General features: G+C 57.4%; 2 protein-coding genes and 1 pseudogene across 2 annotated transcripts in view; 2 read left to right on the forward strand and 1 right to left on the reverse strand.

The window, feature by feature from the left end:
• Positions 1-17,784, forward strand: part of LOC116830268 (E3 ubiquitin-protein ligase TRIM39-like) — a 475,516-nt gene that overhangs the window by 210,829 nt on the left and 246,903 nt on the right. The gene's annotated exons all lie outside the window — the stretch shown is intronic.
• LOC116830282 (protein FAM170B-like) lies at positions 6-842 on the forward strand (the record flags this gene model as incomplete). Its single annotated transcript, XM_032789700.2, has 1 exon — positions 6-842. A coding segment is annotated over one exon (462 nt), but the record flags the coding sequence as incomplete, so codon positions are not given.
• LOC116830281 (uncharacterized) lies at positions 1,249-6,147 on the reverse strand (annotated as a pseudogene).

The following is a 17,784-nucleotide window of genomic DNA, read 5'->3' on the forward strand; positions in this document are numbered from 1 at the left end:
AGACCGGGACCGGCTTTGAAGCCATTAGCAAGCGGCCTCGCATCTTTAAGGCCAAGTACAGCGGAGGAGAAAGCTTTGCCGGCTCGGACCTGAGCAGCTCCCACACCAAGGCCGAGCTGGGGGACGTGGACCAAGAGGCAGAGAGTGGCGCCAGGGGGCCGGCAGAGGAGGCGCCGCAGCAGCCGACAGGAGAGCCCCCTGAGTGGCTCCTCACCATCGAGCAGGGTGTGCGGTGCCTGGCCTGCTGCCGAGTCTTTCCCAGCCTGGACGCCCTCACCCAGCATGTGAAGCAGGGGCTGCACGAAGGCTTCAGCTGCCGCGTCTACTACCGGGTGCTGGGGCAGATGAGGGCAAGAGAGAGGTCCCAGAGGAGAGGGCAACGTGGGGGCCGGGGTTGGCAGCCACGCGTCCGGGAGTGCAGCAAGTGTGGGGGACAGATACGGCGCCCACACAAGGCTGCCAAATAGGCCTGGCGAGGCCGCGCTGGGGGGGAGCCCAGCTGCTGGCTGAGACCAGAAACGACTCTGCCAGGAGAGCCCTAAATCCACAGGGTGGCAAGTGCAGCCAGCAGCGGGTCCGGGGCACACACGCCAGTCGCTGCCCCCGGCTAGGAAGCCCTGCCCCCTCCCGGCTTCCCAGCCAGACCCGATCTCCACCTGAGGCCAGGACAAGGAGCTCTGGGACTCACCATGATACGCCCGGGTCCCTGCTTGGGAAAGACCAGCGCTACAAGCATCAGGGCTGAGAACTGGCAGCTCCAGCAGCACCAGGCCAACTTCATCCCAGCCCAGCACTTCAGACCCGCACCAGGCTCCCCCCCGGGGCCAACAGGCCAAACCGGAGCTGCCAGTCCCTGCCCACACCCCCCTTCCTCCTATCCAGACCCCTGACCCCTGCCCACACCCCCTTTCTCTCACCCAGCCCTTGCCCACATTTGCCTTCCTGACCTCCAGCCCCCTGCCCAGACCATTTACCTCCCTGCCCTAGCTCACAAGCCCCTGAGACGCTCTAAGACCCCAGGGCATCCCCCCCGCCCCAGATGAGAACCCCCAATGTAAGCCACTTAGCCGATATTGGTGCTGTGCGGCGCGCTCCCAGCTCGGTGCTCCGTGGGGCAGAGGCCACGGCTCAGCCTTCAGGGGCTGTGCGTTGTAGCTGCCCTGTGCGTCCATCTCCTGGGATGCTGCAGAGAGACGTCTTCTCATCACCTTCCTCCTGTCGATGGGCTGGAGTCCGCGTGCGTCTCTAAGGATGTGGATCTCCTACCGACCCTCTATCCCTCTGGGTGGCTGGCGGCCAAGGCTTAAGGCAGGGTCCCGGCAGGGAGAGGGCTGCCTGATGCCGTCAGTTCTTTTCCCGTCCCTGGTGGCTGGGTCCGGGTCAGCCAGAGCCCTATGGAGGGGTGGGGCCCGGCGTTGCTGTCTGGGGCTCTGCTGGCATCTGCAGGGCCTTGCTGCGGGAGCTGCAGGTTGCTTCTCTGGCCGGGCTGGGGGAGGGGAGGGAGACTGGCAGCTCCGGTTTGGCCTGTTGGCCCCGGGGGGGAGCCTGGTGCGGGTCTGAAGTGCTGGGCTGGGATGAAGTTGGCCTGGTGCTGCTGGAGCTGCCAGTTCTCAGCCCTGATGCTTGTAGCGCTGGTCTTTCCCAAGCAGGGACCCGGGCGTATCATGGTGAGTCCCAGAGCTCCTTGTCCTGGCCTCAGGTGGAGATCGGGTCTGGCTGGGAAGCCGGGAGGGGGCAGGGCTTCCTAGCCGGGGGCAGCGACTGGCGTGTGTGCCCCGGACCCGCTGCTGGCTGCACTTGCCACCCTGTGGATTTAGGGCTCTCCTGGCAGAGTCGTTTCTGGTCTCAGCCAGCAGCTGGGCTCCCCCCCAGCGCGGCCTCGCCAGGCCTATTTGGCAGCCTTGTGTGGGCGCCGTATCTGTCCCCCACACTTGCTGCACTCCCGGACGCGTGGCTGCCAACCCCGGCCCCCACGTTGCCCTCTCCTCTGGGACCTCTCTCTTGCCCTCATCTGCCCCAGCACCCGGTAGTAGACGCGGCAGCTGAAGCCTTCGTGCAGCCCCTGCTTCACATGCTGGGTGAGGACATCCAGGCTGGGAAAGACTCGGCAGCAGGCCAGGCACCGCACACCATGCTCGATGGTGAGGAGCCACTCAGGGGGCTCTCCTGTCGGCTGCTGCGGCGCCTCCTCTGCCGGCCCACAGGCACCACTCTCTGCCTCTTGGTCCACGTCCCCCAGCTCGGCCTTGGTGTGGGAGCTGCTCAGGTCCGAGCCGGCAAAGCTTTCTCCTCCGCTGTACTTGGCCTTAAAGATGCGAGGCCGCTTGCTAATGGCTTCAAAGCCGGTCCCGGTCTCCCAGGCCACCGAGACGCTGTTCACAGCCTGGACCTTCATGTAGAAAAGGGACTTTTCTTCTCCCTCCCCCTCGGCCTCTCTGATGTGCGCCGAGCTCTTTCTCTTCATGCCTGCGCTGGGGGGCTCACATGGCAGCTGTGCGCACGGGTGGTTGGAGGCCACGAGTTCCACGCTGTGGGTGGTGGAGTGGCTGGAGATGGATGTGGCCGCAGAGAGGTGCTGTCTTGGGTCCCTGGGGCCAGCCGGGGCAGAGACCCCCTCCTCCGCTGTCTCCTCAGGAACAGGGCTCCTGGCAGGAACCCCCTCCTCTGCTGTGTCCTCAGGAACAGGGCTCCTGGCAGGAACCCCCTCCTCTGCTGTGTTCTTAGGAACAGGGCTCCCGGCAGAGACCCCCTTCTCCACTGTGTCCTCAGGAACAGGGCTCCCGGCAGAGGCCCCCTCCTCTGCTCTTTCCTCAGGAACAGGGCTCCTGGCAGAGACCTTCTCCTCTACTGTGTCTTCAGGAACAGGGCTCCTGGCAGAGACCCCCTCCTCTGCTGTGTCCTCAGGAACAGGGCTCCCGGCAGAGACCCCCTTCTCCACTGTGTCCTCAGGAACAGGGCTCCCGGCAGAGACCCCCTCCTCCGCTGTGTCCTTAGGAACAGGGCTCCCGGCAGAGGCCCTCTCCTCTGCTCTTTCCTCAGGAACAGGGCTCCTGGCAGAGACCGCCTCCTCCGCTGTGTCCTCAGGAACAGGGCTCCCGGTAGAGACCCCCTCCTCCGCTATGTCCTTAGGAACAGGGCTCCCGGCAGAGACCTCCTTCTCTGTGTCCTCAGGAACAGGTCTCCCGGCAGAGACCCCCTGATGAGGGTGCGACTTCCTTGATCTCTGCGACTCTGAAAGCAGAATGAAAGCCCAGGTCTTGAGGCCATTGCTCCCTGCGATGAGTCCCCCACCTGCTCCCAGCCACGTGTCCAAGACCCAAAAGGGCCACCCACGGGCAGAGGGGTGATGTGGTGATCGAGACTCACTGAGTACGAATATCAGGGGGGCACCCAGGCAGGGATCGGACATGCTGCCCCCAGGGAAGGCCACAGCCCCCTCGCTTGGCACACTGGAAACTAGGTTGGACAGAGCCCTAGAGAACATCCTGTCGGTGCCCATGCAGCCCTGGCCCTGGGGGGATGGACACTCTGCCCCACTACTCTGCCCCAGCCCTCACATCTGTCACCCTGGCATGGTTACCAGGAGCAGCCTGAGACACGGCTCCCGGGCAACACCTGGCTGTGCCCATCTCCAAGGCCCCTGGCTTAGGCTCCTTACCCCAAGGGCCCAGGACTCTTCTCTTCTGGGACCTCTGTCTCGCTCTCATCTGCCCCAGCACCCGGTAGTAGACGCGGCAGCTGAAGCCTTCGTGCAGCCCCTGCTTCACATGCTGGGTGAGGACCTCCAGGCTGGGAAAGACTCGGCAGCAGGCCAGGCACCGCACACCCTGCTCGATGGTGAGGAGCCACTCAGGGGGCTCTCCTGTCGGCTGCTGCGGCGCCTCCTCTGCCGGCCCCCTGGCGCCACTCTCTGCCTCTTGGTCCACGTCCCCCAGCTCGGCCTTGGTGTGGGAGCTGCTCAGGTCCGAGCCGGCAAAGCTTTCTCCTCCGCTGTACTTGGCCTTAAAGATGCGAGGCCGCTTGCTAATGGCTTCAAAGCCGGTCCCGGTCTTCCAGGCCACCAAGACGCCGTTCACGGCCTGGACCTTCATGTAGTAAAGGGACTTTTCTTCTCCCTTCCCCTCGGCCTCTCTGACGTGTGCCGAGCACTTTCTTTTCACGCCCGCGCTGGGGGGCTCACATGACGGCTGTGGGCAGAGGCGGTTGAAGGCCACGGGTTCCACACCGTGGGTGGAGGAATGGCTGGTGACAGATGTGGCTGTGGAGGGCTGCTGGCTTGGGTCCCTGGGGCCAGCCGGGGCAGAGACCTCCTCCTCCGCTGTGTCCTCAGGAACAGGGCTCCTGGCAGAGACCTCCTTCTCCTGTGTGTCCTCAGGAACAGGACTCCCGGCAGAGACCCCCTCCTCCGCTGTGTCCTTAGGAACAGGGCTCCCGGCAGGAACCCCCTCCTCTGCTGTGTCCTTAGGAACAGGGCTCCCGGCAGAGACCCCCTCCTCCGCTGTGTCCTTAGGAACAGGGCTCCCGGCAGAGACCCCCTCCTCTGCTGTGTCCTCAGGAACAGGGCTTCCGGCAGAGACCTCCTTCTCCTCTGTGTCCTCAGGAACAGGACTCCCGGCAGAGACCCCCTCCTCTGCTGTGTCCTTAGGAACAGGGCTCCCGGCAGGAACCCCCTCCTCTGCTGTGTCCTCAGGAACAGATCTCCCGGCAGAGACCCCCTGATGAGGGCGCGACTTCCTTGATCTCCGCGACTCTGAAAGCAGAATGAAAGCCCAGGTCCTGCGGCCATCGGCCCCTGCGATGAGTCCCCCACCCACTCCCAGCCCTGTGTCCCAGGCCCAAAGGGGCCCCCTGCGGGCAGAGGGGTGGTGTGGTGATCGAGACTCACTGAGTACGAATATCAGGGGGGCACCCAGGCAGGGATCGGACACGCTGCCCCTAGGGAAGGGCCACAGCCCCCTCGCTTGGCACACTGGAAACTAGGTTGGACAGAGCCCTAGAGAACATCCTGTCGGTGCCCATGCAGCCCTGGCCCTGGGGGGATGGACACTCTGCCCCACAACTCTGCCCCAGCCCTCACATCTGTCACCCTGGCATGGTTACCAGGAGCAGCCTGAGACACGGCTCCCGGGCAACACCTGGCTGTGCCCATCTCCAAGGCCCCTGGCTTAGGCTCCTTACCCCAAGGGCCCAGGACTCTTCTCTTCTGGGACCTCTGTCTCGCTCTCATCTGCCCCAGCACCCGGTAGTAGACGCGGCAGCTGAAGCCTTCGTGCAGCCCCTGCTTCACATGCTGGGTGAGGACCTCCAGGCTGGGAAAGACTCGGCAGCAGGCCAGGCACCGCACACCCTGCTCGATGGTGAGGAGCCACTCAGGGGGCTCTCCTGTCGGCTGCTGCGGCGCCTCCTCTGCCGGCCCCCTGGCGCCACTCTCTGCCTCTTGGTCCACGTCCCCCAGCTCGGCCTTGGTGTGGGAGCTGCTCAGGTCCGAGCCGGCAAAGCTTTCTCCTCCGCTGTACTTGGCCTTAAAGATGCGAGGCCGCTTGCTAATGGCTTCAAAGCCGGTCCCGGTCTTCCAGGCCACCAAGACGCCGTTCACGGCCTGGACCTTCATGTAGTAAAGGGACTTTTCTTCTCCCTTCCCCTCGGCCTCTCTGACGTGTGCCGAGCACTTTCTTTTCACGCCCGCGCTGGGGGGCTCACATGACGGCTGTGGGCAGAGGCGGTTAAAGGCCATGGGTTCCACGCCGCGGGTAGAGGAATGGCTGGTGACAGATGTGGCCACGGAGGGCTGCTGGCTTGGGTCCCTGGGGACAGCCAGGGCAGGGACCTCCTCCTCAGTTGTGTCCTCAGGAACAGGGCTCCCGTCAGAGACCTCCTTCTCCTCTGTGTCCTCAGGAACAGGGCTCCCGGCAGAGACCCCTTCCTCCGCTGTGTCCTCAGGAACAGGGCTCCCGGCAGAGACCCCCTCATGAGGGGGCAACTGCCTTGATCTCTGCGACTCTGAAAGCAGAATGAAAATCTAGGTCCTGCGGCCATCACCCCCTGCGGTGAGTCCCCCACCCACTCCCAGCCCTGTGTCCCAGGCCCAAAGGGGACCCCCGCGGGCAGGGGGGTGGGGTGGTGATCGAGATTCACTGAGTACGAATATCGGGGGCACCCAGGCAGGGATCTGACATGCTGCCTCTAGGGAAGGGCCACAGCCCCGTTGCTTGGCACACTGGAAACTAGGTTGGACAGAGCCCTAGAGAACATCCTGTCGGTGCCAATGCTGCCCTGGCCCTGGGGGGATGGACACTCTGCCCCATTGGGCTGCCTCTGCCCTAACATCTATCACCCTGGCAGCCTGAGACCTGGCTGTGCCCGTATGCAAGGCCCCTGACTTAGGCTCCTTACCCCAAGGGACCAGGACTCTTTGCACTGGCGTTTCTACATGGAAGAGCTATGTTGTGCCCCCAGATAAGGTCTTCATTCCTTAAATCTCCTCTTCCTGCTGTCTCCTTCACTCGTGTGTGTCCCTTCCTCTTTTCCATTGAACCATTTTGAGGGCTCTGTCTCTCCCCACTTGGGGAGTCTGCTTCCCCCACTGTGCCCTGATGGAGGGATCTCTGTTTCTTTCCCGCTCCCCCTTACCACCCTGGGGCAGGCAGAGAGAGTTTGAGTTCCTCCTTGACCTAGGACCCTGAGTGCCTTGCCAACCTCTCCCCCGAGTGTCCTGTGGGCCCAGGGAATGTCCTGCTCACCTGACCCCTCCTGGGCAGCTCCAGGATTTGTCTCTGGAAGCCCTTGGTTGAGCACCATCGTCCTGGCTCTGGGGACTCGGGGCAAGGCTGGTGCTTGTCACAGTCCTCGAAACCTCCTGGCGTCTCTGTCCCAGCACTAGCCAGAAAGTCTAGGTCTCTGCTGGGGAAAGGATGGCGGTTCTGGTCCAATTCTCCAGCTAAATTTCCAAATCTCACAGAGCAGGCAGCAGGTCACGACTGACCTGAGCCAACCGTTTGATCCAAGGGGCACCAGAATGTTGTGGTTCAAATAGTCCTGGAATGTTCTGCTCCAAACGGCATCAGGCTGTTTGGATCCGAATGGCTCAGAAGTTCTGAGCTGGGTGAGGTCATTGCCAGCTGGGATGACAACGCTGAGTTCTGGGCGACTTGCTCTTGGGTCTGGTTGACCCTCCTTGAGTCCCATCAAGAGAGGGCCAAGTTAATGATGTCCCCGCCAAACCACTCAGCTGGGTCTATGCCGCGCAAGCCCCGGGAGGGCCCATCCGGGCTCTGATCAGGGAGGGTGGAGCCATATCAGCCTTTGGCTTTGTGCTGGCACAGACTGAAGAGCAGGACCATTCATATTAGTGTTGATTTGGGTTACGGTGGTGCTGAGAGGCCCAGTTAGGACCGGGGCCATTGCTGGGTGCTGTCCATGCCAGAGTGAGAGACGGTCCCTGCCCAATGAGCTGCCAGTCTAAACAGAAAAACAGAAACTGACAGACAGTGAGTCCGAACCCAGCACACTGTAGGCAGCACGGCCCCAGCACAGAGCTCGTTTGAGATGCCTCCCCCCAGCCCCAGTTTTAAATCCCCAAAGCACCACTCCCTTCTGCCCACAGGCCCCAGCTAGGCCTCCTTTCTGTGCTGCCATTCACACACCCCCCCCGACCCCACAACTAGCACTGCAGGCTCCATGTGGGGAGGGGGAGATGGGGGGCAAGTGTATCCTGCTCAGGAGTGTCTAATGGTGGCTTCTGGCTGCTTTTCCTCCTCCTCCTGGAGACCTCTGAGACTCCCACGAGGATCTAGCTGCCCCCTAAAGAGACACCAAATCAACAAAGGCTTCTCAAGGCTTAACTCATGCCAAGGTTCGGTGCTGTCTGTTAAAAGGGGCACACCCCAGCCAGTGTCGTGTATCTGCGCCACCTGCACCCAATCCCACCCCCAAGGGACCTGAACCCCTGGTCAGAAGTGTGATATCCACCGGTGGGTCCTCTCACCCTGATACACCTGCCCCCCTGACCCTGAGCTCTGCAGTCCTGGGCACTCTGGCCCATGGATGGTCCCATCGTTGACAGAGGACCCAGGTCTCCCCAGTCTCTGGGACGTTAATACTGAATCTTTTCCACTGGGGAGATTCTCTCCTTGCAGTTCCCATCCAGCCCTGTTGCAAGTCATAGACCCGCCAAGGGCCCTAGGGCAGAACTGTGTGGGGGAATCACAATCCAGCTGCCTCTGGTGAAGGGTAGGTCTTCTAGCTGGAGGAGCCTTGTGCCAGGCACCCACCAGGGGGCGCCTTTCCAGCTGTGCAGTGCAGCTTTCCCCCCCAGCCAGGCTGCAGGGAATGGATGTGGTTCTGAGCGGAAAGTGCCAGAAAAAATGCTCTGGGTAAGAAGTTGGTGACGCACATCCCAGCTTCTTTCTCGTAGCTGATGGCAAAGAGCTGTGGCATCACAGTATCAGCTGCATGCAGGGCAGGCACTTGGGGGCCACCAGCTGGTGTGAAACTGGGAGAGAGACTTCCCCCCGCCACGGCTACTCTACACAAACCTGATTGGCTGGGGGGAATGCCACTCAAACACACAGCCTTAACTCTGGCCCTGGGGATGGGGGTTGAACGAATGGTGTGAGGCAGCCTGGGAAATTTGGAAAGAAAACAAAGAAGCTGCAGTACAGGAGCCCTGAGCTGGGGCAAGGCGGGAGCTGCTGGCAGGAGAGCCGGCTGCTGGCAAAAGGGGATTTGTGTAAACTCTCAGCCTTCAGCAGACAGGAGCTGAGACCACTAATCAACCCATCATGCTGAGCTCAGCCAGCCTGCCAGCGCCACCCAGAGCACGGTCCGGCTGGACTGACCCAAGGGGCATGGGGCAGAGAGTCTGTGTGTGTCAAGCCAGGCGTGGGGGTGGGGAGGGAGCATCTGTTTTGCTGTAAGCTGTGCTGTGTAACCCCTACTGGGGATCCTGGCCTGCATCTGCTCTGGCCTCTGCTGGGGTCACAGAACAGTGTTGTGCTGTGGTTATGTGTGATGGTTGTTCCAGGGGTTAACTCTGACCCCTTAGGAGGGGGGTTGGTGTTTGCACAGAAACACGTGGCTGGGACCTCTGCTCCAGGCCTGGCAGCCCCCACCTGACATTACTCAAATGGTTTCCTGATCACTTTTTCCATGGGGCATTTCCTTGTTCTGTGTGTTGGCGACAGTGACCTTGGTGTGAAAGCTACTGTCTCTCCCTGTTGTAGGACCGAGACCCCAAGCCCCATTCCACTGTCAGGCTGTCTTTCTGCTCACATCCTAGTATTTCAGGGTGGGAGAGTTGGCCACCTGCTTCTCGATACATTGCAGGCTGCGTCATGCTGAAACGCCCATGTCCAGCCTGCAGCTTTGTCCCATAGTTGTCTCAGAGGCTTAAATACATCTCAGAGGCTTGGAAGAAATGTTGACAGATCAATAAAACTTCTAGTTCTCTCTGAACTGATTGAATATCTTCAGGTGTTGGCATCTGCTGCTGACATATGCGATGCGCATCGGGCTGGTGTATTTCTAGCAGTGGAAAGGTTTCTGCTTGGGTGTGACAGGTGGGGGGGTTCTGCTTCTTGCCAAATCCTGCATCTGTTGGGAAAATCAAAGGTGTCTTTCAAACCCATCAGCTGATGGGTCCTGACAGTGTTTCTGGGTGCCTTTGAGCAGTGTCCTCATCCTGACAAAACAGGTGCCATGTGGGTCTGTCTGGTATATTTCTGTTTATGGGTGGTGGGCATAAGCTGGTGGGGTGTCACAGAGTCACGATGCTCTGGAACTGGGCGATGCTCTGGAACTGCTCCCCACAAAGCCAGGCAGGACTTTGGGGAGCCTCCTTTCCCTTGGAGCAGACTGTCTTCAGGGCAAGAAGCTCACATGGCTTCACCTCCTGGGTCTCTCCTTGGAGCATTCAGCATCCTCTGCCTCTCCGTGCGCTTCCCACAGCGAGTCTGCCCAGGCAGGGTCCTGGGGAAGCCAGACGGTCCTGCACCCACACTTCTCAGTCAGACGTGACTCTCAGCCAGCCAGTAAAACAGAGGTTTATTCGATGACAGGAAACATGGTCTAAAACAGAGCTTGTATGTACCCAGAATCGGACCCCTCAGCTGGGTCCATTCTGGGGGGCAGTGAGCCAGATCCTCACGTCTGCACTTCAGTCCTTGTCCCCAGCCAGCTCCAGACTGCCATCCCCTCCAGTCCCTCCTTCTCTGGGCTGTGTCTCTTTCCCAGGCCAGGAGGTCACCTGATCTCTTTGTTCTCCCACACCTTTAGCATCCCCTTACAGGGGGGAAGGGCCTGGCCATTAGTTGCCAAGAACTGATGCCCCTCCAACAGTATTCAGAGGGAACATTAAGAACAGTCCCACTTCCTCACAGGAGGGCTCAGATCAGATCAGTGGCCTGGAACTTGGGGCTTGGGACAGCTGGCACAGGGTGACCAGGGGCAGCTGGTGGCCAGGGGCAGCTGGGATGGTTCAGCCAGGGTCGTCTGGCCATGCTAGGGGGTGGGGCCTCAGGGCTCTGGTGGGAGAGGGAGTGGAAGAGGCAGGGTGGAATGGGGCCTCGAGTGGAAGGGGTGGGGCTGGGGTATCACATCCCTGAAGTGAAGGTTCACACACCACCCATGCTTGTGTGTCTGGCTTCCCCACTCGTCCCAAGCAGCTTAGTGCCAGCGACAGCGCAGGGCAATGGCAATTGGGCCCCAGGGGTGGTGAATCTGCAGTCTCCTCCAGGCGCTTGTCTGGTCCCCTGCTCTGCTCTTGGAGTACTCTAGGTTTTCCTGATATTTAACCTCCATTTTCCTTGCTGCAGTCCCTGGACTCTGTTTCTGTGCTTGCTGGGCAGAAGGCCGGATCAGACTCCTCTGTTTCTGTGCTTGCTGGGCAGCAGGCAGGATCAGACCCCATCCTTTTCACAAGACCAAGGCTGCCCAGAGGATTCAGGAGGCTTGGGGTCTTCGGTGGTGGGGGGCCCCCGCCACCGAATTGCCACCGAAGACCCACCCCGGGACACACTGCTGAAGTGCCGAAAGGACCTCCTACTACGGATCTTCAGGGCACTTTGGTGGCGGGCTCCAGAGCGGAAGGACAGCCCGCCACCAAAGACCCAGAGTGGAAGAAGCTCTGGGGGCCCGGGACCTGCGAGAGTTTTCTGGGACCCCTAGAGCGAGCGAAGGATCCTGCTCCAGGGGCCCCAAAAAACTCTTGTGGGGGCCCCTGCGGGGCCCGGGACAAATTGCCCCTCTTGTCTCCCCATGGGTGGCCCTACACAAGACCTCCTTGCAGATCTGCAGATGGCTGCAATTCCCCTGCTATTCCCCTGGGCCCTCTGCTGCAGACTGGCCACACCCCAGTCTTGTCTTTTCCTGAGAGGTTTTACTGCCCAGGTGTTTGATCTCGGTGACTGTTCTCTAACTCTTCTCAACACTGCGTCCTTCCCAAAATGCAGGGCTCAGCACAGAATGCAGGCTTCCCACAAGGCCTGCAGTGTGCCTTCCACCAAAAACTGCTCAGACTTCAGAAGGACCCAGCTCCTCAGCCTGTCCCTCCTCTGTGGACCCCCACTGCAGGCTGGTCATGGTGGCACTTTGCCTGCAGCTCTGAATGCTGGGTGCAAAGCTCCTCACGGTCAACCTGCCCCAGCAAGGGATATGTGCAATAACACAGTGTTGGACAATGAGATGATGCAGTGTTGGGCGATGACGCAGTGTTGGGCGATGAGATGATACAGCGTTAGGTGATGAGATGATGCGGTGCTGGGAGATGACGCAATGTTGGGCAATGAGATGACGCAGTGTTGGGTGATGATGCAATGTTGGGCGATGAGATGACGCATTGTTGGGTGATAACGCATTGTTGGGTGATGAAATGACGCAGTCTTGGGTGATGAGATGATGCAGTGTTGGGCGACGACGCAGTGTTGGGCAATGAGATGACACAGCGTTGGTCAATGATGCAGTTTTGGGTGATGAGATGATGCAGTGTTGCCAACTGTCGCCACTTCATTGTGCATCTAGTGATTTTCGATCTCGTTATTAAAGCTCGTAGAATGAAGTGACTGCCTGAGACCCTTGGCTTTCCCTGACAAAGTTTCCAGCCTCGAGAATGTGATCTGACTGTGCCCCCAAATGCCCAGAAATCAGCAGGCAAAGGAAAAGAACCCAACTGTGGAACAGCCTCCTAACCAATGGTTCACCCTTTCTTGGCTGGGCATAACGACCTTTTCTTCCTAGGAGCCCCAACTGACAGCAACCCTGGCCCTGCTGTGGTCTTCCTCTTCCTCTGACTTGGCTTTTTGGCCAGGTCACTTTTACTCCTGCTCTATGCAGGGTAATTGAGTCCAACACACCCATAGTCTGGCAGGGCCCCGCTGGAGCTCTGGCCCTGCTTCAGGCTTTGTGGGCTTTCCAGTCCTTGGCTCTGGGGTTCTCAGGCCTCCATCGTAGGTGGGCTGGTAGGAAGCAGAACTGGGTTTCCCCTCTTTTAAACCTTCCCTACAGACTTGACACCTTATACAGGTGTAATGGGATGGGGCTGATAGGGGCACAGGCTTTCATCAACCCCTTACTGCTCAGAGTGGCGTCTCTACACCCCCTCACATCAACATGTATACATTAAAAAGATCTCAGTGTTTATAGGGCAATCTCATGATGTTGGGGCTGGCTCCTGAGTTTGGACCGCTGGGGGCTGGCCGTCCTGATCTCACCACCTGCTCTGACCACCGTCACAAGCGAAGGAGTTCTGAGTCACGGCAATAGTTGGAAGGGAGAGAAGTGCATCTGCTGCCAGGATGTCAGTGGGTCAGACAAGAGGGAGGGAAATGAATCATGGCCCCAGGCAGTCGGGGTGGGGAACTCCCCTGAGAGGAGAGAGTTAAGATCTGGGACTGTTTCGTCTGGAAAGGAGAAGTGTCAGGTGTTGACTGGGTACAGTTTCTGAAGGGTAGGTGCAGTGGTGGCCAATTTCCCCTTCCCCACAGTTCGAGAACAAGACAAGAGGAAGCACCTTGGTACACAACACAGGACGAACCCGTGGAACTCACTGCCACTAGCAATTATTGAGGCAAAGGGCTTGAGAGGTCTCAAAAATGATGAAGGGGGAGATTCTTCCCCACCCCCATCCCCCCCGGACCTCCTTTCCATTGCACAAGAGGGCTGGAGCAGTGTGAGGCCCCACATCCAGCCGGAGCCGATTCCTCCTACACAGCCATAGGGGCATCTGACTCTCGCTGCATGCCTGTAGGGAGTGTGCTGAGGGAAGGTTGGGGTGGGACGGACATGTCATGGGGCAGATTCTGGCAGTTCTGTGACCCTTAGGGCACCCCAGGAGGCTGCTATAACTTAGCCAGGCTCCCAGGGCTGGCTGTTAAAGCAAGGGCTGCCCCAGCCTGTGGAGCAGCTGAGGCTGAGGAGGGTGCAAAGGTGGCTTAAAGCCCTCTCCCCATCCCCTGGGCTGTGAGCTCTGTGCTGCATCTCTTCACCCAGCCCCCTGTGTGTCAAGCTGAGAACAGCATCGAAGACACAACAACCCAAGGAACACTACTGGGGCTGTTAGCCCCTGCGTGGTTCTGGATCAGTGGATGCCAGATGAGCAGGATCAATCTCTTCTGCGTCTGGGCTAGTATCAGCTGGGTCGGTAGCAGGGTGATATGGGCCTATCTGGGTACAGCAGGAGCTGGAGATGGCAGTTCTGGAGAGGGATCCCTGCGCTGTGGGTGAATTCCCTGCTCTGCCAGTGACCCCTTGCATGACCTTGGGCTAGTCCCTTAGTCTCTCTGGCCTCAGGTTCTTGCTGTGAAATGGCATTAATAACACATTGTTTCCCCTCACTGCTTGCCTGTCCGCTTAGAGTGAAGCTCTTCAGAGCAGAGGCTGCCTTCCTCATGTGTATGTGCAGCACCAGGCACAATGGGGCCCTGATCTCTCCTGGGGCGTGCAGCTGTCCCTGGAGTCTGAGGAGGGATGATAGTGGGCTGGTGAGATGCGATGTTGTCAGAGAAGGCGGCGATAGCCAGTGGAGTGTTGTGTACAGCAGGAGCTGGGATGCCAGACCAGCTGCAGATCAGGTCTGCGCCGATCCAGCAAACCTGCCCTCCTAGGAATTAGGGAACATGACACTGCAAGGCTGGATGATCTGGGAGAGCTTGTTCTAACCCAGTCAAGTCAATGGTAAGACGCCCACTGACATCCCTGGGAACTGGCCTGGGGCTTTATAATCTGAGCTTTCTGGGGCAGGAGCTGTGTCTGGCAGAGGGCTGTGCATCTTTACAGCACTGTGCACTCATGTGTAACAATACTCCCCGTCCTTAGTTGGCCGTACTGAAGGATCGCTGAACAGGAGCAGGGACTGGCCATATGTGCTGGGATACTGAGCTCTGGACGGAGCAGCAGCCCCCATTCCTTATAGACTAGCCATGCGACCTACTAGCTCCATCTGTGGGCCCCATCGCCATAGCAATTCTCTGTCATTAATGAGTTTCCTCCTTCCTGAAGCATGGCTGTGCCATTATCTCCATTTTGCAGATGGGAAACTGAGGCACGGAGCTGCTGAAGGTATGTCTACTCTGCAGGTAGACACCTGAGGCCGGCCCCTGACAGCTGACTTGAGCTCGGGCTAAGGTGCTGTTTAACTGGATGATAGACATGGGGGTCTAGGACTCCACAATTAAACCCAAGCCCCACAAGCCCAAGTCTGCTGGCAGAGGCCAGCTGTGAGTGTTTGTGTGCAGAGTTGTCATATCCTGTGTGACTTGCCGAAGGTCACCTGTGGGAGAATGAGTGAATCAACCAGCACCTTCCTGCCCCCCTTCTCGCACCCTGAGGGGTTGGGGGCGGGGGAGTCTCACTCTGGTGTCTTTTCTGTTTGTGGGTTTCCAAGATCAAAGGAGCGATTCTGCTCTCGGATCCTCTCTTGCGGTTCCTCTGAGTGATCAGAAACATACCACATCCTGCCTGTGTCGCCCTCCTCCCCAACCCCCCAGAGATGCACACAGGAGCCCAGGGTTGTCATGTCTTGACCTGGGGGCTCTTCACCAACCCCCAGGTCCCCCTTCTCCCACCCCATTTCTGTGCCATGCAGAACCACTAAGATCTTTGTGCTTCTTCTCTCTGCCGGCCCCAGACCCAGGAGGCCAGGCATGCCCAGGCCCATGGCACCAGAAATTAAACCACGTGAACTGAGCTGGCTTTCAGGGCAGTTCCTGCTGGCAAGGTGTTGCAGTATAGTCTGCCTGGCCAGTGCAGATCAGCCACAAGCATCGTGGTGAAAAAGCTCCGTTATCTTGCCTGGGATCAATGTTAGACTGACAGGCCTATAATTACCCAGATCAGCCTGTTAAATCTTTTAAAATATCGGCCCCACATTGGCTTCCTTCAGCCATCGGATCTCATTCTGCCTTGGTCTGCTAGACTAAAAAGCCCATAGGCTCGGATATCTTCTTCCTCTGTAGGTATTTATAGACAGAGATCAAGTGGCCATTTAACCCCTCTCTTCGGTGAGCTAAATAGATTCCTCGAGTCCAGCTGAGCACCTTTGCCACAAGGCCCTCAGCCCTTGCTGAAGGGAGGGGATCTGAGGGATCTCGAGAGCACCCATAACTGTCGCACACAGGTGCTCAGACAAGGAGAGTGGAGTGGAAGAGACGGGAGAAAAGGGAAAGGGAAAGGAAGGGATAAAATAACAGGGCGAGAAGTATAGGGAGGGGGAGAGAGGCTGCATGTTTCTAACTTGTTGCTGGGAACACCTCTCTGGAGGGTGACAGGGACCTGGATGGGTTCCCAAGGCCACTGATCCCATTATCTGAGAGATCTGAGCCATGAGCTGTCCCTGCCGTATGTGGACAGAGCTCACCAAACAGGCCAGTTGTCTAGCAGTTCTGCTCACCTGAGCAGCAGGCAGAGCCAGGCAGCCCTTGGGCCCAGCCACAGCCCCCAGAAGGCAGCACAAAGCACAGCTGGATTCAGCCACAGGCCACAGCCTCCAGCAGACGGCACATCAGAGGGAGAGCAGGTGGGTGCACTCCAGCGGGAGCAGAGGAATTCACAGCAACGTCTCCATCAGCCTAGTTACTCTGGTGAGGCCTCCCTGTCCTAGCTGCTGACAACGTTATAGCAGGGCAGGAGGTGGAGCCCCAGCTGTCTACGAAACCGGGCCCCTGATTGTCCTGGACTCTTGGAAGCACAGACTGTGAGTAAGGAATTCGGGGTAGCCCTGAACTGAGAGTGGAAGGCCAAAAACAGCACCAGCCATTCAGAGACCAATTGTTTGGTTCAGTGACTTGTGCACTGTGAGGTAACTGGGGATGCAAGATGTTAAAGTGTAACTATTTGTCTCAGGTCAGCCTGGTCTTTCCCTTTTCTCCGTTCCCTCTCCATAAAGTTTGCTTGTTTAAACCTCTGTGCATGCAAGAGGGTATGGATTTGCCTAGCAAAGGCACCTGGCTTATAGGTTCTTGCATTATGAGGTGGGGTCTTGAGCCAAAAAATGAAGAAATTGTAGGTAGTCCCGTAAAATAAGGACCCAGCCCTTGCTGCTGCTGGCGCGATTGGCAGAGGTTACATTTTGCCCTCTGCATTGGATATGGGGCTTCCCATGGGAGGCTCTTTATGCCCGAATGCACTCTTGTATTCAGACCTGACCTGCTATTGTGATAATCTTTGTACAAAACATGCCTCAAGAGGTATCATTTGAAAACTAATAACTAGGGCTGTCAATTAATTGCAGTTAACTCACACGATTAACTCAAAAATTTTAATTGTGATTAAAAAAATTAATCATGCTTAATCAGTTTTAATCAGATTGTTAAACAATAGAAACCAATTGAAATGTATTAAATATTTTGGATGTTTCTCTAAATTTTCAAATATATTGATTTCAATTACAACACAGGATACAAAGTGTAAAGTACTCACTTAAATATTATTTTTATTACAAATCTTTGCACTGTAAAATGATAAAAGAAATAATATTTTTCAATTTACCTCATTCAAGTACCATAGTGCAATCTCTTTACTGTGAAAGTGCAACTTACAAATGTAGATTTTTTTTTGTTACATAACTGGACACAAACATGAAACAATGTAAAACTTTAGAGCCAAGAAAGTCCACTCAGTCCTACTTCTTGTTCAGCCAATCTCTCAGACAAACAAGTTATTTACATTTATGGGAGACGATGCTGCCCGCTTCTTGTTTACATTGTCACCTGAAAGTAAGAACAAATGTTCACATGCCGCTTTTGTAGCCTGCATTGCAAGGTATTTACATGCCAGATATGCTAAACATTTGTATGCCCCTTCATGCTTTGGCCACCATTCCAGAGGACATGCTTCCATGCTGATGATAATTGTTAAAAAAAAATGTGTTAATTAAATTTGTGACTAAACTCCTTGAGGGAGAACTGTATGTCTCCTGCTCTGTGTTTTGCCTGCATTCTGCCATGTATTTCATGTTATAGCTGTCTCAGATGATGACCCAGCATGTTGTTTGTTTTAAGAACACTTTCACTGCAGATTTGACAAAACGCAAAGAAGGTGCCAATGTGAAATTTAATGACACTTGGGTACTTGGTGCACATACGATTTTGGCCCTGGCTGTAGGATCTCTCACTGTAATGCACAGAACTCCAGCCTTTATGCAGTTCTGGACCAGGTGCCTTCAGATCCCACTGCCTGGTTCTTGCCCGAGCAGTGTGCGCAGTTCGAGGTGTGGCATTTCTAACCAGAGTGAAAAAGTCACTGATGTGACCTGCTACTGCCCTGACACTATCCCATAGAGAACCCTCAGTCAGG

This window comes from Chelonoidis abingdonii, chromosome 20 (genome assembly GCF_003597395.2).
Source record: "Chelonoidis abingdonii isolate Lonesome George chromosome 20, CheloAbing_2.0, whole genome shotgun sequence".
NCBI lineage: Eukaryota > Metazoa > Chordata > Testudines > Testudinidae > Chelonoidis > Chelonoidis abingdonii.